This window comes from Sardina pilchardus, chromosome 2, assembly GCF_963854185.1.
Source record: "Sardina pilchardus chromosome 2, fSarPil1.1, whole genome shotgun sequence".
NCBI classification, from domain to species: domain Eukaryota; kingdom Metazoa; phylum Chordata; class Actinopteri; order Clupeiformes; family Clupeidae; genus Sardina; species Sardina pilchardus.
Genome location: NC_084995.1, coordinates 2,719,257 through 2,746,730, shown reverse-complemented (window position 1 = coordinate 2,746,730; position 27,474 = coordinate 2,719,257). Strand labels below are relative to the sequence as shown.

Sequence of the window (27,474 nt, the reverse complement as noted above, 5' to 3'; positions counted from 1 at the left end):
TGCCTGTCGGGTGAACGCAATTTGCCAACGGGCTATCAACTAGCCTACGGGCCATTTCGTCTGCTGAGGTTCTGCCCCAGTGATAGTAAGACAGCGCACTGACGCTTGCTTGGATGCGGTTCGTTGGACTAAGTTGGCGTGGACTTTTCTGTTTGTTTGTTTTGTTTTATTATTTATTTGACATTTGTTTATTTGTTTGTCTGTCTTATGTCTTGGTGTCACGGGTACGCTGGCGATTACGCCACTCCGTCCGGCATCTTGTGTCTTGTTATTTTGTGAATTTGTTTGTTGTGTTGTCATGGGTACGCTGGCGACTACGCCACTCCATTTCGGCACTGTCTCTGTAAAGCGCTTTGGGTTGCACTCAGTGCACGTGAAATGCGCTATATAAATAAAAGTACCTTACCTTACCTTACCGCCTGTGCAGCTCTACATCACCACAGCCTGTGCAGCTCTACATCACCACAGCCTGTGCTACTCTACATCACTACAACACAGCCTGTGCAGCTCAACATCACCACAGCCTGTGCTACTCTACATCACTACAACACAGCCTGTGCAGCTCTACATCACCACAGCCTGTGCTACTCTACATCACTACAACACAGCCTGTGCAGCTCAACATCACCACAGCCTGTGCAGCTCTACATCACTACACCACAGCCTGTGCTACTCTACATCACTACAACACAGCCTGTGCAGCTCAACATCACCACAGCCTGTGCAGCTCTACATCACTACACCACAGCCTGTGCAGCTCTACATCACCACAACACAGCCTGTGCAGTTCAACATCACCACAGCCTGTGCAGCTCTACATCACCACACCACAGCCTGTGCTACTCTACATCACCACAGCCTGTGCTACTCTACATCACTACAACACAGCCTGTGCTACTCTACATCACTACAACACAGCCTGTGCTACTCTACATCACTACAACACAGCCTGTGCAGCTCTACATCACTACAACACAGCCTGTGCTACTCTACATCACTACAACACAGCCTGTGCAGCTCTACATCACCACAGCCTGTGCAGCTCAACATCAACACAGCCTGTGCAGCTCTACCTCACCACAGCCTGTGCAGCTATTCGTTCTTCAGCAGCCTCAAAAGATTGTTGACATTAAACTGCTCTCCACAAGCAATTTACTACAAAATGGAAAACATTATTAGGAAGAACACACTGAAAAGGGAGGCATTGTGAAGCTTGAGCTCAGTAAAGCTTAGCACATGCTTGTTCAGCTACTGAAACTGGTCAAAAGCCTGGGAGTTCCAGAGAAGTCATTATACTGGTTACAAAGAATTGGTCAGAGACACTCTAAATTGGTCATGATGATCGTGGTCTGGTCATTTTCCTGATCATGTCTTCTCTCCCTCAGCTAAGACAGAGGAGCCTCCCTCTCTCATGACCTCACGGCTGTGTTAATGCACTTTTAATGAAAGATTCCGATGTTGCTTTTTTGGCAGAAGCTCCTGACACGATTACAAAGATTTCTCTGGCAGACTGAATCAGGACTGCCCGCATAGCCAGGCCTGCCAACAAAGCCGAAACGTCATCCATGCTAGTTATTGTTGAAGGAAAACCGATGTGGAGAATGTTTTCATTTGTAAAGAGGGATAACAAATGAACCAATGCAGTCCGTGCAGCTCAGACAGATACCTACAGCCCTTATTTTGCCCATATAAGGGCCTCGTAAAAAATACTGGCATCAGCAGAGGCCAGCTAATGAGAGTTGGGCTGCAGTTAACCTCAGCTCAAAGCCTCTCCAACGCTCCACAGCCCTGACATGACAACATGGAGCACTTCCTTTACACTCCTGATAGGGCATGACATAAGAACAGCATGGCCATCCTGAGCTCCACGACAACAGAACACAACAGAAATGGTTTAATCTGGAATGAATGCGCCTTGTTGTCTTCTAAACTCCTAAACATGAGCCACATATCTTACTGGAAACAAAAACAAAACCTGCTTTGGTATTTTGGGTGTTGTTTAACACTCCTGGGTCGTTATTTAACTTTAACTTTTTATAAATAATGTACAACACCCAACTTCCCAAGAGAAACATGCTTGTTCCCTAAAAAGGGAAATTGTGAATGGAAAGGGAGTGAAAGACCAGTCCTCCAACATCCTCCACTCAAGCCGCCGCATATGTGGAAGCGGACAGAAGCAGGAGCAGGAGCACATCCTCTGTGTCATCCTGCTCCTGGGGCAGGGATGGCAGGGGGAGAGAGGGAGAATATGGCTTTCCAACTCCGCTCGAGGTGTCCACTGTCACATTTCCTCAAAAAACAAGGACTTTCCGACCCAGCACATCCTCCGTGGCTCATCAGGAGAGGAGTGAGAGGCAACATAGGTCACCAAAGTCAGATTTCAGGGGACAGACGGTTCTGGCATGGTTTGGCCTGAAGTATATCATCATGTGAAACACGCCCATGCAGTCAGTAATAGCATTTCATAAACTGTTTGAGCGCAGAGACATCACAATATATGCGCACTACTACGCCAGGACCATCAAGGGTATTCAATTTCGCTTTAACGGTTTTCATCCAATCATCACAAACAAAGAAACGTGAGAAGCGCACAGTGACAGTCATAGTGAAACTCTGGTTACTGACAAAGCACTTAAGCTACAACTTTATAAACAGGCCTTGTCCAGCTAAACGGATACCGGACTGCCCGGCTATAGCAGCTGGGTCCCACCCAAAGAAGTGACAGAGTAAACAAACAGCAGGCTAACGTGTGGAACCAGAGCTGGCCCGTGACCCAACACCTCAGTCTCCGTGCCAACAGGAGCCCTGCCAGTCCCAGCGAAGTCCCCTCCGCAGGAATGCCCGCTAGGTTGTACAGATGCCATGCCACCACATTACCACCGCTGCCAGTCGTGAAAAGGGCATGCCAGGGAGAGCAGAGCTAGATCTACTTGACTCCGCTGACTGTGCTGACTCCCATCAGTCATTGTGTTTGTTTGTGGGTTTGCAGTAATCATGCACTGCTGCTTTAGAGCTGTGTGTCAGCTGAATGCTCATGAAAAGAGACCTGTGCTGCAAAGGGGGATATGTGGAGATCACAAAAAACACTAGTTCACCAGCACATTCTACATGATGGACACAAACTCACTGAAACAATATAGATCTGAAACACACCTCTTGAATAGGGCTGCACGTTTTGGGGAAAATATCTAATTGCGATTTTTCTGACCGATACTGTGATTGTGATTTGCGATTATTTTTCAAAGTTAATGGATAGATTCAGTTCAATATTCCAAATGCCTCTTTCATTTGTGCCACCCCTGATTGGTGAGCGCGCCCACTCCACCCAGTGCACAAGAATCCCAGCACAACCAACCGACTATGAAGCTCACCAATCAGAATTGCTGTGCCCATCACACACTACGCACACCCACCAACCAGGAGTGGCGTAGTCAAGCAAGATGAAATATATCAGAAATGTGACAAAATGAACTGTGCACGATCATTTGTAGCTTTTGCGATTAGGTAATTGCATTGGTTCACACTGCAATTAAGATTGTGATATGTGCAGTCTTGAATCTTTTTAACTAGGCCTTGGTGAAGGGAAAACAAAATCATTTCTCAGTTCTAGCAAACAGCTTTGCTATGGACGTCCAAAACGTGCCAGGACACCTTAGGCTCTTGAGTACAGTACGAGACAGGACACATTAGGCTCTTGAGTACAGTATTCACCAATGCTGGCGTGCTGACAGTACGTTTTGCTGGATCAAATGGAAGGGTGTGAAAATAGGTAACAGGATCCACCAGCAACCACAAACAAAATAGTTTGTGTTTTTTGAGTCGTTGGTCTTTTTGCCCATTGTAGGCGACTGAGTCTATTTGGCATCCAGCTACAGGGCATCCAGAGCTGCACAAGCCCCATCATGTTCATGTGTGAGAAAAGAAGACAGTCGAAGTGTCTGTGTCTGCGTCGCTATTCAGTGAACTGCTTCAGTGTGTGCTGCGGCCATGGCCGGCTGCGTGCTCCACAACACTGCATCCTGAAGAATGTGTTTATGATAATGGTCTCTTAATTGTGCCGTTCTCCAAAAACAACGGGACTCAAAATGATAGCTTGCCTTCCCGAAAAACAGTTCAGTTGTCCACTGCTACATAATGTCAGAAAACATGTTTTTGGTTACGCTCATGACCTAAAAACAAACTTCATAGCATCATGTAAACAAAATATGGAAATTGACTGTAAGGGGTATGGCATCCCACTTGTACTGTAATCAGGTGCGATGCCTCTCCTTCTGCATGTGTGTGAGTCCGCCCACACAACTTCAAAAGCACTGGGCTTGTACGCTTCACATACAAAAATGCATGGAAGGCCGAGGGTCATCACCTCTCGGTTTCTTCCAACATGATCATCCAGATGATGGAATTTGGTTTCACTTTGGTTCATATTGCGTGACAGGAAGGTCTTCAGTCGCCTGAGCGCTTTTGTTTATATTTCCCTTACATGTAGGCAATCACAAGCCTACTAGTGTTCTTGACATGACATCACATGAAAAGAAGCCAAGGAAAGCTTTATAAACAGAGAACTATATCGAGATGCAATATTTTGGCATTCTCCAAAGACTTACATGAAGTCTGCTAAAGAGTAGAAACATGAACACTCAAATCTTACAAGGTCACCAAAGCAGCGATTTATAGCAGATATTACTTCTTGGATTACATGAGCATATTTTCATCCAAGAGTCGATATAAGGGCAAATCAGCAGCATTTCCCAAGACCGAACATTTGGTTAGCCCGACACAACAATACAATACAGCAGTAAGGGAATTCCCTTTGACTTCAAAGTAAGGTGCAAAAAAAGTCCCACTCTTGACCAAAAGAAAGAAAGATCCATTCTGAGCAAATATAGTCAAGTTCCACAGCAGATCTCCCAGGACCCTGCCCCTGGTAAGTACAAGATCATTCACACAAGTCCCAAAATGGCCTGCAAAAAGAAGGACTGTGAGTGTCACATGTGCAGTTTATTTTTAGCCAATTCTTCCTTATTCAACTTTTTAAAGAAAGACCTTGCAGGACTTTCCCAGACTCAAGCAGTCTGGCAAAATAACTGAAATACAACTATTAAAATAAATGTAGCCCAATTCATTTCAGAAAGATGACACACCCCAAAAACAAGCTGCATGATATAGGCCTAAAAGCTAAACAGTGACAAAGACAGGACAAAGGATAGTACAGTAGGCCATCTGAAAACAAAAGTACATATTTGAAGTAATGGTGTAAAGGAGATGACCACAGGGTGAACAGCAAAATAAAAGATCTATGACAATCTAGAATCTAAGTCTAGGAATGTTTAGTTTACCATCTGTGATGACAAACAGGTACACTGCAAGAAGAAAGCTACTGTAGGCATTCCTAATAGTTGACCTTTATCCCTGGTTTCCAGTTAAATTCCAGTGTCTTATTTTACAACACACCACGCTTGCATGTGAGATTGCTTATATCCAATCACCACCAAGACTGCTTTGACATATTGATACAGATCTGTTTGCATTTCAGCCATCAGTCACACACTTAGTACAATAAAGAAATATACCGGATAGACGGTCATCTGTTGAAGTGAACTACCAGGCAACAAGAATAAGGCGTGCAATACAATATGGTTGTTGCTGTAAATAAGCAAATACTACAAAACTAACCCTAGAGTTTTAGCAACATTGAAGTCGACAGTTCTGCACGTAATTCCGACTCACACATTACATGATCACTGGAACAGGCACCCGGTATTAAGCGGTGCTTCATTGCAAGGACATATTTGTGATATTTGACAATTGGTTTGATTGTAACGTCAACATCACATTGCAACTATCCAAAACGTAAAAGTTAAAACATTATTTGGACTACATTTACTTAGTCCATGCCAGAGCGGTAGAGAAAACTCTACCGCATCTCAAATGAGGGAGAAGGAAGCATCTGATCACCTCTCCTAGACATGTACTATTTGCCATTATTTCTGACAAAACTTATCGTATATTGAAACTTACGTTTTGTGGCATTGATGAGGTTCTTTCCGTCTTTGTATAACTCTTTGATGAATCTGTTGGTTTTATCCAATTCCGCTTCATGCGCCTTCACTTTCTCACGGAAAACGGGACTGTCCAGGTAACACTCGCTGAACTCCAAAGGGTGTAATCCCATTTTTGGAGCTTTGTAAAGCTAGCTCAAATATGGCTAGCTGACAAGTCTGAAAACAAATTCTGTTCTAAAGACAGTTAATCACTTCCACACAAAATGAACTCAAAAAGTATGAGCTAGCTAACAAAGTTAGCCAGCTAGCGCCGTCCGATCGCTATTCCTGGATCATAGGCGTAACGTTAACGTTATGCCCTGAATCCGTGGCTAGACCAAAGACCACTCCTGGACAAATTCTCAAAAATTCCCGACGGAAACGATACTTTGTACTTGACAAGACCACCCACTTCAAAACAGTTCTTCCTTTGTAAGTAATAACGAGATCCCAGGGAAACAATAAACTATTAAAGTTCAAACAATTCAGTCAGTCATCGTCCACGTCGTGGCAATATTCCGTAGTGACAGTAGCAGGCGTAAAATGTAAAGTCTTGCTTGCACGCCGCGGGATTTGGTGCTTCATACAAAACGTGATGACGTGCACCAATGCTATGCCGGGTGGGTTCCCTAACTCACCTGGTTACATCTATCAATTTCTGTCTTCATTGTAAAGGCCCAGCACAGCACAGGGGCCCATTTAGTGTAATTATAAGTGCACAAATAGGTAGGTAAACGTGTATCTGTGTGTCACCAACTGTTTTATTTGAAATTGACAGAAAGCTGCAACTAGGCCAACATGTTGAAAAGTAGTCTAAAGGGGATTTTAGCATCTTTTTGCAACCGATTTTGGCAATTATTTCTGATTGTAGGCCTAATATCATGCTCCATATTCAGGGGTAGGCAACCTGCGGCCTGAGGGACACAGCCCATTAGCTCCTCTCTAGGTGGCTCCCTGACTTTCTCTAAAAATGGAAACTAGAAAATATAGCCTTTTTTTTTTTTTAACACTTTCATGTAGTCGTTAAGTTTCAAGCTGCCCCAACATTTAGTGAAAATACCATATTGTGCAATACAGTATATGTGCAGAGTATTGATCTGTATCAGATTGTTGGGTGATTTCCTTTACTACAACCACATATTTCAATTTCAATTCAATTTCAATTTAATGTCGCTTATAGAGCGCCAATACATTAGGCTACACATGTCTCATGGCGCTTTACAGAGTGTTAGACATTCATTTAGAATAGACATTTAGACATATGAGCAAACCTAGGCATATATAGACATATTTTTCTTGAAATACCGTACCTTCCGTGTTAGTCTTTATCCTTTTCACCAGAGAGTATACGACTACACCAACAATGCAGCAAACCACACTTGTCCTTTTCTGCATCTTCCTCCCTGAGGATGGTTTAATTAACTATTATACATGGTCGATGACAAGTGGATGTGATCTATTTCATTTTATTCTTTTCCCCCATTAGTTCTGACCAAAGCATCTGGGGAGTCATATGAAACCTGCTGGGGGTCAGATCTTGCCCCCAGGCCGTATCTCTGACACCCCTGGTTTAATTTTTTTTTTTTTTTTGGCTCACAGGGGCGCTTCAGTGGTGAAGCGTGATGGTTGAAGGGTTTGTCATGTCATGCAGGGTTCTTTTATTATTATTATTTAATTAACATTATTATTATTTTGTGCCCATTAGGCAAGGTAGCACTATCTATCTAACAATGAAACATACAGTAGCTTTGAGTTAAGAACGTAGCCTAGTATATGTGTCATGCAAGTTAAACCCAGGTTTTGTATGTCTCTGTGACCTACCTGACTGTGCTACAAAACTGACCCCATCTACAAAAAGACAGCATAGGCCTATGTTAAATGCACTGATTTTGATTTAGTAAGTTATGAGCTCAATACTGTATTTTGATTGTCTGATCTATGCCCATTCATTCTACTAGGTCTATGCCCATTCATCTATAAGAGTAAGATTGTCAAAGAATGAGTTGCTTTTATTTCTTCCAGACTTGATTGTTTCAATGCTGTGTTAATCTGTCTTTATCATCAATCATTTGTCTGAATACAGACTGTTCAGAACTCAAAAACCAAAGAGAACACATCTAAATTCTGCCAACATTGGTCACCAGTGAGTTTTAGAATAGATTTTAAAATTGTATTGCTAAATTACAAGGTAGGTCTGGCATCTGATGATGTGACTGTCCCATTAACCCCTAGACCCCTAAGATCCCTCAATCTTCATATTTTGTCTGTTCTAGAATGTAGACTAGCAACGAGGGGGCACAACTATGCTGTTTTAGGGCCCTACAATTTAATACAGCATCCCCTACCTCTGCAGTTTCTTACAGTAGTTGCAGAGGATTCTTCTATGTGCCTGTTTTATTTTATCTTACTGTATGTTGTATTCTGTCTTTAATGTAAGCCTTACTGTATAGGCCTATAGGCTATAGCCTAGGCTATTTTATTTACTTTAGGTTATAGGCTAAAGCAATTGTGCTCAATTCTTGAAAAGTGCTTAATTATTCTGATTATTCTGATTATGATGATGATGATGATTATTATTACTACTATTTGTATTATTGTCCAGGTGAGATGTTGGCTGATGAAATGAAATCAGTGTATTCACTTGTGTAGGAACTAGTCACGGATTGAATTTGTTTCTTTACGGATGTATTTATATCACGGACAAGAGATCCTTGCAGCTAGCTTGCATGCAAATAAAACTCATGCTGTTTCAGCCATTTATTACCTGAATTGAAGAACCTCCTTCATAATACACAGAATATATTCGTAACAAATGTCCGCATGCAGTCTTTACAAACCATGCCTGATTTAAAAAGACAATGTTTGATCACTTAAACAAGCAACGACTGTCTTCTGTAACGTTAGTACATGTAGCTCTCTTGCTAACCTAAATACGTTAAAGCAACCAGCTAAGAAGAAACAGACAGTAAGTTCATGTATTGCATTTAGCTGGCGATCTTTATTGTAAGCATTTGGTCGGTGACTGGGTAATTGTGTTGTGTGAGTGAATTTGTTGTGCGTTAACTGTCATTTGGCGTCATATTAGAGTCGATGTGCAAACACGCGCATGCATCGTTATTTATTCGTCAACTATTGCTAGCATGCGGCTGATTATACTCAGCTACAAAGATATTTTCTACAACACATCTCCGCAGGAATGCCAAACGCAACTACGCGTCCCAAGCGGTCAAGACGCAGTCGACGGGCTCCAAGAGAAGATTCCGCAAGGAATGAACTGGTGTCGCGATCCTTGGAGAGTGCTCAGCAGTGCCTTTATAATCAAGACTATGGCACAGCGTATGTCCACTACCTCTTGGTCCTTAATCTGGAACCTCTGCTGAAAGATTTTGCAAAGGTAGGGTGTTTAAAAACCTAAATTGTCTAAAAGTCAGTCTTGGTCAAAGATTTGAAGTGCACGGTATCAGTGCACAAGTACACTGATTTTGTGCAGGTCTGCATAGAATACCTAAACAGCACTTAGCATAGTTCTATCCCTATTCATGTGTAAAACATCTTAATTCATGTGTAACACACCTTACGCTGCCCATCAAGGCATCATGGTATTTTCACACTGATAGGAGCATCATAGTATTTATGTTATATCATGTATCTATATGGCTCTGGTTTTAGCCTAAGAACACCAAGATATGAACTTCAGCACCTTTTCTTCATCCATTGGGACACCTGCCATACAGGGCAGCTACAAGGGCAATATTTTTCACAACCTACATATTGTGATTCTCCATTGGGCACACCACCCTGCTTTACCCATCACATGCTATTATGTTTTCTCATTTGAATAGGCTGGCATTGTGCTGGTACCTTTACAGTATTGTGTACATAATAGGCACCAAATGAGATGCTTTACCTGTCCTCCCACCCCAGTCCACCAGCATCTCTAGTGATTGACACAAATATTTGGCAACACCTCATTTTCTGTTGTCTTTTAGGAATCTTTTAGGTTTACTCTTTTCAAATGGGCAGAGGAGCTGGACTCACTTGGGCGCATTCAGGATCTTTTTGACTGCTATGAGCAAGCGTTAGAGCTGTTCCCTGTGGACGAGGTCATCCTGAACAGTATGGGGGAGCACCTCTTCAGGTAACTTACATTGGATATCACGTCACTCTAAAGGGAGAAAATATGTGAAAATATATACACAAAATATATTATATTGCTTAGTTTGCCATAGAGGACTTCCTGATCTTGAGTAAATGTCAATAGTAATAAATAAAGCTAATCGGAGGATTTATCTCCAGAGATGGATATAAGTCATGAGAGTCAGTGAATAAGGCAGCAAGATGAAATATTGACTTTGTTTTCACTGACACAGAATGGGCTTTAGAGATGAGGCTGCCGGCCACTTCCACAAAGCGCTGAAACTGAGACCGGACTTCCCTGAGGCCAAAGAGAACTTCTACCGTGTGGCCAACTGGCTTGTGGAGCGGTGGCACTTCCTAATGCTCAATGACCGTGGGCGAAACTACAAGTACCAGCTGGCCATCCAGAAGGCAGTGCGTGGGGGCTGTAGCACGGTGCTGGACATCGGCGCTGGCACTGGCATACTAGGGTTGGTCTGAATTATTCTGATTTGGCTTCAGGGGCTAGCCAGGCTGTCTTGACATGTGCTTCAACTTGTGTGATACCGTGGTATTTTCCTTTGCGTTCAGGATGTGTGCTAAGAAGGCTGGAGCAGCCGAGGTGTACGCGTGTGAGCTGTCCAAGACCATGTATGAGCTGGCTTGTGAGGTGGTGGCTGCCAATGACATGGAAGGCAGAATAAAAATCCTCCACATGAAGTCTCTGGAGATGGAGATTCCCAAAGACATTCCCAAACGGTAGGATTCAGAAGTTCTATTGTCAGCTATGCATAACTCCATTTCTAGAGCAGAATAATTCCTTGGAATTACATATCTAGCGAGTTCTAAGTTATCCCTTTATGAACTTTTTTGGAGCATGTTGCAGTAGTCAGATTTGACAAATGTCCAGAATTAAAGAACCCCTCCCCCTGTATTTCTATTATCATTTTCCAGACGGTCCCAGCTTTCTTGATATAGGGCCATATGGCTATAAAATGCTACTTAGCAATCTTACCAGCCGATTGCATGCACATAGAGGGCTAAAGGATTCTGTAAAAGTGAGGGTCATGAATCAATATTGTGTGTACTGAGCTATGCACAAATCTAAAGCCTTTTGTGTACTTAAATACCTCAGCACTTCTAGGTGTCTTACATATTTTCATAATGCCCCATTGCAATAGTTGTTTTGGTTGTTGTTTTCTTTGTTTGATGTCATTAATGCCGTTCTGAAAATGTCTTCAGCTCTAGTTTATCAGTTATGTATAACTGTAGACTAAATGTCATATTCACATGTTATGATAGTCTCAGTTGATAGGGTGTCATTCTTATGTTCTACTACTGTGTTGTTGATAGGGTGTCATTCTTATGTTCTACTGCTGTGTTGTTGATAGGGTGTCATTGGTTGTCACTGAGACTGTAGATGCAGGGCTGTTTGGTGAAGGCATCATTGAGACTTTAATTCATGCCTGGAACCACCTCCTTCTGCCTCCTCAGGTAAACCTTATGCACATTGCACTTGTACAACGATTTAAGCACTTGTATGTCTGTATGTCTGTGTGTGTATGTTGATAAAATGAAAATGGTTACCAGTGTCTCTTTCAGTTTGGGAAATTATATTTGTAATATCATGTGTGCCTATTCATTCATGTTGAAACTTCACTCATGGGAGAATGTCATAATAAATATATATAAAAAAGTAATAAAATGAACACTTTATCCTGACAATAGAGTATATCCATCACAATACTGATAAGCCCAGAGCCAAAAGTAGAGATATGAACAGCTCTAGAGAAGCCTGAGTAACAGCTCCATCTAGTGGATAGTTGGGAGAACTGTAAATTCACCTATCGATTCACTATAGTGGTTAAAACCTTCGCTTTTTCAAACTTTGTAAGCCAAAAATAAAGTTTGTCACACCCTAGAAAAAGTGTCATTAACCAGACAGACAAATATGAATGAGTAGAGATAATATTGGCAAGTAATTAGATGAAGTGCAATAGTGCATAGGAATGCATGACAGGACTTTAACTCTCAGAGCACCACTATCATGTCTGGCGTAACCAGCTCCATTGATTATTGTTGCAGCATACTGTACACTTAGTGAACGGAACGCCTCAGTTAGGTGCCTGGCGCAGCTTGCCTGTAGGTCTCATCATCAATGCCTCTTTTGAAGACTGTCCAAACAACAGCTCCAAAATCTGATGTCCTGATAATCCATTTCCACAATTCAGTATCACACAATTCACACTTTTCACATATTTTCAGGAATAGTTTTCCAACCAATATAAGGTGTTTCCAAATCCTATCTTGGTTAACAGGGTCCGAAAGTATTTAAGCAGCATTATGATAATATTTATTTTTCTCTGCATTGACTGATGTAAGACGAGCTGCGGCACTACTGTAAACTACCTTTTACCATTTGATAGTTAACTTAAATATTGAATAGTGCATATTCTTGGTCAACAGGAATGTAAATGTGAGAAAATGTGATGCTGTAACTGAAGAGCCTAAATGTGTCCTGCAGAATTCCCAGGATCCCCCGGCGAGCCCCTCTGAGACAGGCCGTGTCATTCCCGCTGGAGCCACCGTCTTTGGGATGGCTGTGCAGTGCCAGGAGATCCGGCGCCACCACAGGTGAGTTGGTGCAGGGGGTAGTTAGTGCCAGGTGTGCGCCACCACAGGTGAGTTGGTGCAGGGGGTAGTTAGTGCCAGGTGTGCGCCACCACAGGTGAGTTGTGCCAGGTGTGAGCCAGTACTGTATTCTACTAGTTGATGGATCTCAGGTCAAGTCTCGTCACTCGGTGGCCATCTTGGTCATCAGGCCCCGATGCTAAAATGGTGTGTGTGTGTGTGTGTGTCTGTGTGTGTGTGTGCGCGCACGCTTGCAGGCTGTGTGTGTCTGCTGTGGGAGGCCTAGATCTAGAGGCCGTGGGGGAGATCCACAGCCCCGTGAGCTGCTCTGCAGATGCAGATGACTCCACTGAGCCCTACACCACCGAGAGGCTGAGCCGCCTGCCTGGGGGCTACACACCCCTCACCAGCCCATTCAGAGCTCTGGACATCGACTTCAACGACCCTCAGGTGCAGTGAACCGCTGACCCCACCGCTAAAGCACCCAGGCAGCTGCAGCGCTACACTCTGGGGCATAACATAGGGGCTCACGCACATGCCCCCAGTGGAGCAGCTGCAGCGCTACACTCTGGGGCATAACATAGGGGCTCACGCACATGCCCCCAGTGGAGCAGCTGCAGCGCTACACTCTGGGGCATAACATAGGGGCTCACGCACATGCCCCCAGTGGAGCAGCTGCAGCACTGCACTCTGGGGCATAACATAGGGACTCACGCACATGCCCCCAGTGGAGCAGCTGCAGCACTGCACTCTGGGGCATAACATAGCGGCTCACGCACATGCCCCCAGTGGAGCAGCTGCAGCACTGCACTCTGGGGCATAACATAGCGCAGTGGTCGGCAATAGGCGGCCCGCGGGCCAGATGCGGCCCGCAAGCAAAAATATCTGGCCCGTGAGATCTTTTGAACCAGAGAATGGAAAAAAAAAACTTTTTAAAAATCGGACTGTCAGTCTCAAACATGCTCTTTATTTTGAAACGTAACTTTCCAGAACAGAAGAATTTCAAGCAATCTAAATGCTTAGATATTTGTTTCATCTGAATACGAGTGAAGAAGCACGCAGCGAGGTGCAGCGTTAACGCACAACATGCAAAAACAAATGAAGTCAGTGGACAGCGCTGGTTCTCAAATTCCAAGCTAGTCCCTAGAACACATGTTGTCATTCAAACAACGGACATAGGCTTATGGTGATAATTAAACACGACTTCTTTTAAACAGGCCTGACATCAAACAGGCAATTTACGCACATAGAACTGTGAAAAGTAAAACACGAGTTTCAAGCATAGCGTGCGTGTTATTTAGGAACGCAAAATTAGCATGCTTAGTTTCGTGGTGCCGTCTTGTACTCTTTGCATGCAGAGACACCCTCGTTAGTTGTTACAGATCAGGTGGGCTTTGCATTAATACAATTAGGGAGGATGAATAGTTCTCTGCCCATTCATCATTAAATATCCTGTTTTCGCTGTTAACTTTTCTCTTCAGATTTTTTCATAGTGCCATTTTTTGACAGCTAACAGCAACGCGTGGCAATGTTTTTCTGGTGGTTTTTATTTTTATTTTTTAAAGACACAGGCATATAATAGCGCCCCCAATGACCAGTCGACAAATTTAACCTAGCCTACAGCCTGCTTGAATGTCTCTGCTCTGTAATTTCAAGAGCGCCTATCATTTTTACCTCCTCCGATATTAATTAATTAAATTAGCCATTGTTTTGGTTGTGAACTTGTGGCCCGCTATGTAATGGCTTGGAAAATATCTGGCCCGAGGCCAAACTTAATTGCCGACCCCTGACATAGCGGCTCTCGCACATGCCCCCAGTGGAGCAGCTGCAGCACTACACTCTGGGGCATAACATAGGGGCTCACGCACATGCCCCCAGTGGAGCAGCTGCAGCGCTACACTCTGGGGCATAACATAGGGGCTCACGTACATGCCCCCAGTGGAGCAGCTGCAGCACTACACTCTGGGGCATAACATAGGGGCTCACGCACATGCCCCCAGTGGAGCAGCTGCAGCGCTACACTCTGGGGCATAACATAGCGGCTCACGCAAATGCCCCCAGTGGAGCAGCTGCAGCGCTACACTCTGGGGCATAACATAGCGGCTCACGCACATGCCCCCAGTGGAGCAGCTGCAGCGCTGCACTCTGGGGCATAACATAGGGGCTCACGTACATGCCCCCAGTGGAGCAGCTGCAGCTGCTGAAACTAGCAACCCAAGCTAGGTAAAACCTATTATTTCAGGGGGTTTGTGCCCACAGTACCCGGTGACCTCCAGAAATGGAGATCTATGTGAAAAAACGGCAGATGTCTCCTGTAATACAGATACTGTGAACACAGTTGTCAAAGCTTTGAGAGAGAATGGCCATGCTGTAGCTACACAGAAGGAGATGTCCTATAGTGAAGTAACCCCTGTGGCCTGGGATCTGCTGTAGGAGCTGGAGGGCCTGTGCTCCAGGGAGGTGAGCCGGCTGAGTCTGACCGTGACCCAGGAGGGCGTGCTGGACGCCCTGGCCGTGTGGTTCCAGCTGCACCTGGACGAGGAGAACAGCCTGTCCACGGCCCCTCAGGAGAAGACGTGCTGGGAGCAGGCCATCTACCCCATCCAGGGCCCACAGGGTGAGTCTCCCACGCTGCCCACACCACACGGAGCTGCACCAGGTGCCTCAAATGTCCCACTGGCATTTATCTGACGGATATTAGGATTGCAATTGCATTTGCGATATCATTTATGAAAGTCAAGCTTCAGTTCAATATTCAAAATGTTGCTTTAACTTGGGACCACTTCTGTTTGCAAGCTGCACGATTAATCAATTAATTAGCTAATGTGGTTTATGCCGAAAATCAGAAGGCTACACGGGAAAACAGGTCTGATTACATTTGTTTGTTGAGCGATATGTTGATTCTGACTCATGGACAGCAAAAATAATGTTAAAGGTATTTAGCAGACGCTTTTGTTTGAAGCGACATACAAATAGCAACAATAGCATAGTTACATAAACCATTTAAACAGTTGGTAATACTGCATTAAACCATTTAAAAGTTGGTAATACTGCATTAAGGAGAATAGTTATAACTAGAAATGCAATTCCAAGGAATTACCAGTGCATGAAAATGCAAAAATAGATAGATAATGTAGATATGGTTACTAAGGTGTAGCTAGGGTAAACATGGTGGTTGCATAGTTTACAGAGAGTTGATAGTGTGAAGGTAGACAGTTTAAAGATGAAACATTCCAGTTCTAACTTAACTAATGATTTCTATTCATGTTAAAATGTTGATTAGCTAACTTAGCTAATGATTTCTAGCAGTTACGCTAAAAATGCTTATTATGCTAGCAATGCTAACTTTACTAACAATGCTAAAGAGGTTGATTAGCTAACTTAACCGATGATTTCTAACAGTAATGCTAAACATGCTAACTATGCTAAATTTGCTAACAATGCTAACCAGGTTGATTAGCTAACTTAGTTGATGATTTTTTGCAGTTATGCTAAAAATGCTAACTATGCTAACCATGCTAACTAGCTAACTTGCTAGTGAGGACTTTTATTTTGAAACATTTGTTGCTAGGGTATCCATGGTGGCCACTATCAGGAAACAAGAAGCTACTGCAGTATAATCATGTTGGTTGCTATGGAAACGGTCATAAACACTTAATTTTAATGGTTGCTATGTTGGTTGCTAGGTACATGGAGGTTTCATGTAGTTGACTGGAGGCATAGTGGATGATAACTGACAGTTGGAATGGTTGAACAGTTCAATAGTTGAGTAGTTTCAGTGGTTAAATGATTTAATAATGTATTATTGCAGTGAGGACCTTTATTTTGAAACAGTTGTGGACAGAGGAAGTAGTGAAACAGGATCTGTAGTCTTAATGAGATTGTATGCTTAAAGCCTGAGACAGAAGGTGCCTCTCATATAGCGTTTACTTGTCCTCTCTCGCTCCTCACTGATCTACATAAAGAATGATGGAGCGGCAACAATGGGATAGTCTAGCCCTTCTTCTATCTTTCTTTATGTAGATCATTGAGGATCGAGGAGCGAGGGAGGACATATAAACGCTGCTTGAGAGGGACCCACAGTAAATACTTTAAAAGTTGTATGTAGATAGTCTAATTAATGTTGATAGACAGAATGTTTAATGGATGTTGATAGGCAGATTGTTTAATAGATATTGATTGACAGTTTAATGGGTGGATGAGTGAATGGTCTGAAGAAGATGAATGGATAGAAGGTTGGATGGAATGTGCCTTATATTCTTGTTAAGAGAGACACTGATACAGCTCTCTGAGAGTAGTTGATACAGGTGTAATCAATTTAACTGGCTAGTCTGAGACAGAGTAAATAATTTAAAAGTTGAATGTAGATAGTCTAATTAATGTTGATAGACAGAGAGTTTAATGGATGTTGATAGACAGATTGTTTAATAGATGTTGATAGACAGTTTAATGGGTGGATGAGTGAATGGTCTGAAGAAGATGAATGGATAGAATGTTGGATGGAATGTGCCTTATATTCTTGTAGAATGGAGAGACACAGCTCTCTACTGAGAGTAGTGGATACAGATACAGGTGTAATCAATTTAACTGGCTAGTCTTAAGAGAGCCAGCCTGAGACAGAGTAGATTGTTTAAAAGTTGAATGTAGAGCGTCTTATTGATGTTGATAGGCAGACTGTTTAGAATGGGTGGATGAGTGAATGGTTTGAAGAAGATGAATGGATATAAAGTTGGATGGAATTAGGAGAACTTATTTTGATACTGTTGTGCGCAGAGGATACAGGGGAACAGAATATGTAGTCTTCAGAGAGATTGTATGGTTAAAGCCAGAGAAACTGACAGTTGGTGCCCAGGTGGCCGGCCACCTGGCCTAAGATTCTAATTGCTGCCGTGATGTCATAATGAGCAATGTTAAGTCTATGGGGGGAATTGTAATAGTTTTTAACTAATAGTTTAAAAAGTATAAAAGTTTCAAAGTTGAAAAATACATCCCTCCAATGTCCTAAGTAAGATCTACGTAACACAGTTTGAATGAAGTTTCTACGTTAAACGGTTCAAGCTGAATTGCGTGCGTTAGAAGAAGAATAATAAGAAGTTGAAGTAGAAGACTAGGAAGAACAGTACAGTGCATTTTCATGCACTGTAATAACTAGAAATGCAATTCCAAGGAATTACCAGTGCATGAAAATGCAAAAATAGATGGATAATGTAGATATGGTTACTAAGGTGTAGCTAGGGTAAACATGCTGGTTGCATATTTTACAGAGAGTTAATAGTGTGAAGGTAGACAGTTTAAAGCTGAAACATTCCAGTTCTAACTTAACTAATAATTTCTATTCATGTTAAAATGTTGATTAGCTAACTTAGCTAATGATTTCTAGCAGTTACACTAAAAATGCTAATTATGCTAGCAATGCTAACTTTACTAACAATGCTAACCAGGTTGATTAGCTAACTTAACCGATGATTTCTAGCAGTAATGCTAAAAATGCTAACTATGCTAACAATGCTAAATTTGCAAACAATGCTAACCAGGTTGATTAGCTGACTTAGTTGATGATTTTTTTGTAGTTATGCTAAAAATGCTAACTATGCTAAACATGCTAACAAGCTAACTTGCTAGTGAGGACTTTTATTTTGAAACATTTGTTGCAAGGGTATCCATTGTGGCCACTATCAGGAAACAAGAAGTTACTGTAGTATAATCATGTTGGTTGCTATGGAAACGGTCATAAACGCTTAATTTTAATGGTTGTTATGTTGGTTGCTAGGTACATGGAGGTTTCATGTAGTTGACTGGAGTCATAGTTGATGATAACTGACAGTTGGAATGGTTGAACAGTTAAATAGTTGAGTAGTTTCAATGGTTAAATGATTTAATGGTGTATTATTGCAGTGAGGACTTTTATTTTGAAACAGTTGTGGACAGAGGAAACAGTTAACAGGATATGTAGTCGTCAGAGAGATTGTATGCTTATAGCCAGAGAAACTGACAGTTGATACAGGTGTAATCAATTTAACTGGCTAGTCTTAAGAGAAGAGTGTACATGCTTGAAGCCTGAGACAGAGTAAATAATTTAAAAGTTGAATGTAGTCTAATTAGTGTTGATAGACAGAGAGTTTAATGGATGTTGATAGACAGTTTAATGGGTGGATGAGTGAATGGTCTGAAGAAGATGAATGGATAGAGAGTTGGATGGAATGTGCCTTATATTCTTGTAGAGTGGAGAGACACAGCTCTCTACTGAGAGTAGTGGATACAGATACAGGTGTAATCAATTTAACTGGCTAGTCTTAAGACAGCCAGAGTGTGTGCTTAAAGCCTGAGACAGAGTAGATTGTTTAAAAGTTGAATGTAGATCGTCTAATTGATGTTGATAGGCAGACTGTTTAGAATGGGTGGATGAGTGAATGGTTTGAAGAAGATGAATGGATAGAAAGTTGGATGGAATTAGGAAGACTTATGTTGATACAGTTGATACAGGGGAACAGAAAATGTAGTCTCAAGAGAGCCAGTGTGAGAGAGAGAGCTGCTGCACCTGGACTGGCCACCTGGCGTAACATTCTAATTGCTGCCGTGATGTCATAATGAGCAATGTTAAGTCTATGGGGAAATTTGAATAGTTTTTAATTAATAGTTCAAAAAGTATAAAAGTTACAAAGTTGAAAAATATAAAGCCCACATCGCGTAAGTAAGACCTACGCAACAAAGTTTGAATGAAGTTTCTACGTTAAACGGTTGAAGTTGCATTAACTGCGTTAGAAGAAGAAGAATAAGAACTAGAAATGCAATTCCAAGGAATTACCAGTGCATGAAAATGCAGAAATAGATAGATAATGTAGATATGGTTACTAAGGTGTAGCTAGGGTAAACATGGTGGTTGTATAGTTTACAGAGAGTTGATAGTGTGAAGGTAGACTGTTTAAAGATGAAACATTCCAGTTCTAACTTAACTAATGATTTCTATTCATGTTAAAATGTTGATTAGCTAACTTAGCTAATGATTTCTAGCAGTTACGCTAAAAATGCTAATTATGCTAGCAATGCTAACTTTACTAACAATGCTAACCAGGTTGATTAGCTAACTTAACCAATGATTTCTAGCAGCAATGCTAAAAATGCTAACTATGCTAACAATGCTAAATTTGCTAACAATGCTAACCAGGTTGATTAGCTAACTTAGTTGATGATTTTTTGCAGTTATGCTAAAAATGCTAACTATGCTAACAATGCTAACCATGTTAACTAGCTAACTTGCTAGTGAGGACTTTTATTTTGAAACATTTGTTGCTAGGGTATCCATGGTGGCCACTATCAGGAAACAAGAAGTTACTGCAGTATAATCATGTTGGTTGCTATGGAAACGGTCATAAACGCTTAATTTTAATGGTTGCTATGTTGGTTGCTAGGTACATGGAGGTTTCATGTAGTTGACTGGAGGCATAGTGGATGATAACTGACAGTTGGAATGGTTGAACAGTTCAATAGTTGAGTAGTTTCAATGGTTAAATGATTTAATAGTGTATTATTGCAGTGAGGACTTTTATTTTGAAACAGTTGTGGACAGAGTAAACAGTTAACAGGATATATAGTCTTCTGAGAGACTGTATGCTTAAAGCCAGAGAAACTGACAGTTGGTGCCCAGGTGGCCGGCCACCTGGCCTAAGATTCTAATTGCTGCCGTGATGTCATAATGAGCAATGTTAAGTCTATGGGGGAAATTGTAATAGTTTTTAACTAATAGTTTAAAAAGTATAAAAGTTACAAAGTTGAAAAATACAAAGCAGGCATGGCATAAGCAAGACCTACGCAACAACGTTTGAATGAAGTTTCTACGTTAAACGGTTGAAGCTGAATTGCGTGCGTTAGAAGAAGAATAAGAAGAAGAAGAAGAAGAAGACCGAGGAAGAACAGTACAGTGCATTTTCATGCACTGTAATAAGAAGCCTAGGAAGAACAGTACAGTGCATTTTCATGCACTGTAATAAACAACAATGTCAATTCAATCAAAAGCTTAATGAAAATGACTAATTACTATACTGATAACAGATATGCCTTTAGAACCCGTTCAGAAATTAGGCCATTTGAGCAAAAGTGGAAGTGTGAAATGTTTTTTGCCAGTGGTTCTTAACTGGTCCGGTTTTGGAACCCATAATTTCACAAGTTCATAAAGTTGTGACCAACTATATATATATTTAGCATTCAGGCCAACGAATATGGTGAGGTAGCCTACATAAGACACGCAAAGTGCCTGGCCTATTAATGTGGAAAATGCAGATGTTTGGCATTACATTTGTGAAGTCTTTAACTGCTGATATTACCTCAAAGTACTCGACAGGTTTGTCTTTGACAGGGGTGCGTTGTTTCCAAGTGGCACTTTAGTTTGGATGGTTTTATGCTCTCATGTGCACCCTACACTGTCTTATTTTGTCCTCAATTTAAGTTAATCACATTCTATCTTACTGCATACTTTTATAAAATTAGCTCCCTAACATTATATCTAACATGAAATGTCACATAAACATTGTCTATGTCCATGCCATGGCAATGACTGACATAGGCTACGAATACATTTTATCAAAATAACGGGCCAATGATAGATCTGATCAGGTAGCATTTTAAATTGGCAATTTTTTATTTCTTTTTAGCCACAAGCTCCGCGACCCATCACTCAGATCAGTACCACAACCCACTTTTGGGTTCCAACCCACCAGTTAAGAAACATTGGCCTAAGCTATAAACTTTCCACAATGTCAATATTACATTAGGGTAGTAGACTATTTACAATACAACATAACAATACAACAGTGTCGGCTGAGTAGGTAGAATAGGCAGATATAAAAATGTGCCTACATTACGTGATTCTACAATTGCAATACTGGGTTTTGTGTGTGTAATAAGATAAATGGGCACTGGCAGATGCGATAGGTAAATATATGTTTTTGTGTTAGCGCAAGCAGTAGCCTGTAGGCCTATTGTAAACTCACATGCTAAAAACAATAAGCCATGTAGCATAACGGCAAGCATGTTTGCTAGATTGCTTATATTTCTGAACCCTGATATTTCAAACTAGTGTGCTGAAAGTGCATCAAGAAATTTCTCGCCTTTGTGACTGTTAATGCCGAATAGTAGACTAGGATTTTGGGGTGGCACCTGGGGTGGCCAATTGAATCTCAAGGGTGGCCTGTGCCACCCGGAGCCACCCCTCTGGCTACGCTCCTGATGTCATGGTAGGCTACGCACACTTATCTAACCTAGATCTAGTTTACCTGTGTATGGCTTTAAACAGCGCGTGAGCTTTAACATTATCAAGCTGTAATGCTAGCGTTTTGACAAGCACACCAATTTTGGCCACCTTGCCCATATTAATAACTCCGCTAGGTTTGCTGCCTCCTCCTTTCTGTTTTCGTTCATTATAAAGAAAATATCTATCCATGATCCTTGAAGTCTCAGTTAGTGAATTAACTTAACATTGTGTGCTAATAACCAGCAACCACTGAAAGTAAAGCAAAACAACAAGTAGCCTAGCCTACAACTTTGTGTGTGTGCGCTGTTATTCTCTCACCCGCATAAACAAAAGGTGTGCGTGCGTGCATGCATATAGGTCTGCGTTGTTGATTAGTTCAAAAGTTGATTTTGATAACGTGTTACATAACATTGTAAAAAGACTACTGTCATGCAGTTAATGGGACACTGCAGATTTAGGCCAACTTACAGTTAAGCCCAAAATTATTAGCCCCCTGAAATTTTGGAACATTACTCTAAAATTCTCCCTAAATTTTTCATCCGTGATCAAATTTTAAAAATCAAACATTCGCCAGTGTTATTATGTAGAATCTGGTGCATTTTGGAGTGTTAATATATTATTAGGAATGCTCAATCTCAAATTGTGTGAAAAGTGGAGTGGTCAAAATTAAAGGAGAATTCCGGTGTGATATTGACTTAAAGTGTGTTGAAATATGATACCGAGTGTGAGCGATTGTCTCAGAGCTGATCTCGACCTGTCAGCTGTTCTCCGAAACCCGGCGGTAGCTCAGCAATAGTAAACCAGGTTTTTAACGTTTGTGCCTCGGGCATCGAACTGCCGTGCAAATAAATCACTGTTTTACACCATTAATGAGGCCCAAAGTAGCTCCACACTTTATTGGTAGACTTCTGAGGGCCCTGACATTTAAAACGAGACATCGAGAACTTTGAAAAAGCACTGGTTGTTTACTTACATGACTGTTTATTCAGGCAGTCACTTTCGAAAGTTTAGCGGTAGCAGCCATCTAGAATCTAGTCACGTGACTGATTCGTGACTGGTTCACGTAATCGCTATGTCTATGCGTGCACTAGTCATGAATCAGTCACGTGACTAAATTCAAGATGGCTGCGACCGGTAAACTTTCGAAAGTGACTGCCTGAATAAACAGTCATGTAAGTAAACAACCAGTGCTTTTTCAAAGTTCTCGATGTCTCGTTTTAAATGTCAGGGCCCTCAGAAGTCTACCAATAAAGTGTGGAGCTACTTTGAGCCTCATTAATGGTGTAAAACAGTGATTTATTTGCACGGCAGTTCGATGCCCGAGGCACAAACGTTAAAAACCTGGTTTACTATTGCTGAGCTACCGCCGGGTTTCGGAGAACAGCTGACAGGTCGAGATCAGCTCTGAGACAATCGCTCACACTCGGTATCATATTTCAACACACTTTAAGTCAATATCACACCGGAATTCTCCTTTAATAGCCCCCATGTGATTTTTTTGCTTTTAAACGCACACGACCAACCTGTCACCTTTCAAGCCACACCTTTGCAGTTAGTTAATGTCCAGACAACACCTGAACACCCAACCAGCATTGATTGTTTACCTAAAGACTTCAAGGAACAGGCCTACAGGCACTTGAACACCTGTCTGAGAGGGGACTGCCTTTACAGGCATACTGAAGATAAAGGAAATCTGTCTGGACCTCAGAAAGAACATCATTGAGGCCTATAATATGGAGAAAGGCTATACTGTAATCTCTAGATGCTTCACAGTATGTAGAACAGCCGTGCAAGGCATCATTACAAAGTACAAAGAGTTCCAAGTTTGTGCATAACAAACCTAAGTGTGGATGAAAATGCTAAATATCTCAATCTAGAGAGAAAAATCATCAGGGATGTTAGCAAGCAACCCTGCACATCCGCCAACATGATAGTTGCTGACCTTGAGACCTCTGGGGTTAAAGTCTTGAGGAAGACAGTAGAGAGGGATTTTTATTGTGGAGGCCTCCAAGGTCATCGGCTGAGAAAAAACCCATTACTCCAAAAGGGGCGCTTCAAAGTCAGACTGAACTTTGCCCATGCACATTTAAAAGCTAAAAATGAGTTTTGGAAAACTGTCCTTTGGTCTGATGACATTAAACTGGAGCTGTTTGGGCACATGGATGTTGCCTATGTTTGGCGAAAAAAGGGAAGGCCTACAACCATAAAAATACAGTTCCCACAGTGAAGCATGGTGGTAGGAGCATCATGTTATGGGGCTGTTTTGCTGTCTTAGGCACAGGGAGCCTTGTTTGGGTGCATGGGATCATGAAAAAGGAAGATTATGTTGACCTTTTGAGGGATAACATCAAGACGCCTGCTCTTAGTCTAGGCTTAGGTCACCACCAGGTCCTTCAGCATGATAATAACCCAAAGCATAGTGAAGAGTGGTCTAAAACGCCCTAAAAGATACCAAAATCAAGGTGCTGGAATAGCCTACACAGAGACCAGACCTCAACCCCATTGAGAATCTGTGGCACGTGCTTAAAGCAAGAGTCCATACAAGAAAACCATGCAGTTTGGACCAGCTGGAGCTAAAGAGTGCTTAAGAGATATGTGCCAACCTAGTAAAAGACTATTCAAAGAAGTTGTTGTCAGTTGAAGCAAAGAAAGGCTACACTATTGTCTGGGGGCTAATAATAACATGTCAATTCTTGCTTTTCTTGTCACAAATCAGAGCATGAGTAAACATTGATCATCAAACTTTGTGGGCATACTGTCTTTGCGCTTCTGTAATCATGTAAACTAGGCACATTTTTGGAAATGGTCATTTTCATGTATAAACAAAGGATTATGTCTGAGTTCATAAGGGGGGCTAATAATTTTGGGCTTAACTGTATGTGTAGTCTACACAGGGGAAATTCTCCCTCGTTAGTAGCCTGATATGTAGGCCTACTGTGGAGTGCGTCGGCTATGGCCATGTCTCACCTGCAGGCACGCCGGAAGCTAGCTAATCTGAATGGTCCAAATGTCATTTCTCAATCAAATCTATTTGTTTTATATTTAATATATGTGTATTAATGTTGTACACATTGCATTTGCATTAACACAAGTACACAGTGCAAACAATCACAGTAAAGAGTATTTGCATTACAAGCACACAGTGCAAAGACCATCACAGTAAAGAGTACTGTTTGTATTTCTTAAAACAATAGTCTAGGCTACTTTTTATAGAATGTTAATTTTGCACAAATATGCCATAGCCTACATTTCATTTTAATGGTCCACGATTTGAACATTTACTTTTGGCCCGCGACTCTCCACCCCGAATCATTTTTGGCCCTTGATGGGAAAGTATTTGGGCACCCCTGCTTTAGACCCCTCTAGAAAGACCCAAAGACTATCCCGGGAAGAGAGAGCACTGGGCAACCCATTCCACCAGCAAGGAACCACTCGGTGATTCCGTGTCAAATCAGGACACTTTCGGACCTCATCGTCACAGATTTTAACGAAACTTGGTATGCTGATTTAGTCATATGAGAAACCCTCAGAAATGAATTTGCACGTTTCTTGCATCAATATTAAGGGAGATTCAGACTAAGAAAGTTTGAATAAATTGGGGCGGGGACTATAACTTTGACTTATTGTATCTCCTTTACTAAGAGTGCATGATCTCCACTATAATAAAGTACTTAATTGAAGGTGTCAAAAGTGTGAATTGAACAGGAAGACATTAGTCCTATTAAAATGAATTATTTTGCAGTAGCTGGTTTCTATATGTTCTTTATCCATTCTAAGCATAAAATAATGTTTTATGTCTGAATGAATCAATGCAAGTTCAGAGTAGCTGAAAACTTAATTAACTGAATTAGTTACACCTGTGTTTGCAATACAGTTTGTTCCATGTCAAAGTGGCCCATTAGTGACTGGAACCTATGTGATGACACCTTATAGGTCACAACACCTGCAATGCCTCAAAAACCACAGACCAAATTTTCTGGAGATGTCATGCTAGCTTTAGGGAAAAAATGAAGAATTTTAGAATATAAGTTTTTTTGCTATTCAATTTTTAATATGATAATATCTGAGAACTCGGCTACCTTTCATTTTGGGCACTGTATGCTGTGTATGTAAAATACAGAGCTGGAAAAGAGCTTTCAAAGGACATAAGAACCATTTCTGTGTGACTTACAGTGAAGGAGATACAATAAGTCAAAGGTATAGTTCCCGCCCTAATTTATTCAAACTTTCTTAGTCTGAATCTCCCTTAATATTGATGCAAGAAACGTGCAAATTCATTTCTGAGGGTTTCTCATATTATGACTAAATCAGCATACCAAGTTTCGTTAAAATCCGTGACAATGAGGTCCGAAAGTGTCCTGATTTGACACGGAATCACCCCACTGAGGAAAAGAGTCTTGAATCTGACCTAGCGTTTATTCATGGGTTTTATCAGGTCCCTTTCCACAGGTGTATAAAATCAAGCACCTAGATTATGAATGCAGACTGTATGGTGCTTGATTGATACACCTGGGGAAAGGGACCTGATGAAACACATGAATAGCTGGTCGACACAACAGACACTCATCAGAAGATCGTAGTGGGCTGTTGGGGATATACATCTTGATCATTGAATTAAGATAGTAGGGAGCCGATCCAGTTAGTTTCCTACAGGCCAAAGTGAGCTATTTACATTAAATTCTGGCCACTATAGGAAGCCAGTGGAGAGTAACTAGGAGAGGAGTTACATGTGTCCTCTTTAGCTGATTGAAGACCAGGGTATGCTGCAGGATTCTGAATCAGCTGTAACAATCTACAGTAACTACACAAGCAGGTAGGCCAGCTAACAGTGAATTACAAAAGTCCAGCTGGGAGATAACCATGGCCTCTACAGGAAGTTGTGTTGAATCTGGTCAGATAAGGTCTCTGATCTTCCTAATGAATAAATAAATAAATAAATAAATAAATAAATAAATAATTATAAGTAAGCATTAAAAGGGGTAGTCTTTAGGCTCTATTGTCTATTGGAACATTGTCTTCATATGCATTTGTACCATGAACATGCGGATGTGATTTGACCTGTTTTCAGGTGTAGCCTACTGATGTTTGGCATAAACCTCAATGCAACGTTCAAATCGCGAGTTTGATTAAAAATAATTCAATTGTGCAGACGTACACTGAGGTCTGCTACTAGCAACCACCAAATGCTACGCCCTGCTCCACTGCAGGCCATGAGCCCTACAAAAGCCCCTTGGAGTGGAAACCACACCCTCTGGTCACTTCACCACTCCACACTGTACTCCAGTGACTGGTTTTGTATCATTTGTGTGAGGCACAGGCTGTGGAAAATATACTCTTTGTTGAATTACTATTGTTTTATGTCTGTGTTTTTTCAATGCTTGTTTGTATGTAAAGCAGTTTGGGTGGCTTGGAAAGTACTATAGAAATGCAATGCGTTGC

The 27,474-nt window shown here is 41.6% G+C and overlaps 2 protein-coding genes across 4 annotated transcripts in view; one reads left to right on the top strand and one right to left on the bottom strand.

Annotated features, from left to right (window-relative positions):
- arhgap10 (Rho GTPase activating protein 10) overlaps positions 1–6,579 on the bottom strand; it is a 51,987-nt gene extending 45,408 nt beyond the window's left edge. For both annotated transcript variants that reach the window (XM_062516479.1, XM_062516487.1), the window contains exon 1: positions 6,019–6,579. In XM_062516479.1, the coding sequence (XP_062372463.1) occupies positions 6,019–6,172 (154 nt within the window). In that variant the 5' untranslated portion in view covers positions 6,173–6,579. The remainder of the gene's footprint in view (positions 1–6,018) is intronic.
- Positions 6,580–8,735: 2,156 nt separating this feature from the next.
- Positions 8,736–27,474, top strand: part of prmt9 (protein arginine methyltransferase 9) — a 25,589-nt gene continuing 6,850 nt past the window's right edge. For both annotated transcript variants that reach the window (XM_062516412.1, XM_062516404.1), the window contains exons 1-9: positions 8,736–9,006; positions 9,236–9,435; positions 10,031–10,179; positions 10,412–10,648; positions 10,749–10,916; positions 11,549–11,651; positions 12,682–12,791; positions 13,046–13,238; positions 15,222–15,405. In XM_062516412.1, coding sequence (XP_062372396.1) covers positions 9,238–9,435; positions 10,031–10,179; positions 10,412–10,648; positions 10,749–10,916; positions 11,549–11,651; positions 12,682–12,791; positions 13,046–13,238; positions 15,222–15,405 — 1,342 coding nt within the window. In that variant the 5' untranslated portion in view covers positions 8,736–9,006; positions 9,236–9,237. The remainder of the gene's footprint in view (positions 9,007–9,235; positions 9,436–10,030; positions 10,180–10,411; positions 10,649–10,748; positions 10,917–11,548; positions 11,652–12,681; positions 12,792–13,045; positions 13,239–15,221; positions 15,406–27,474) is intronic.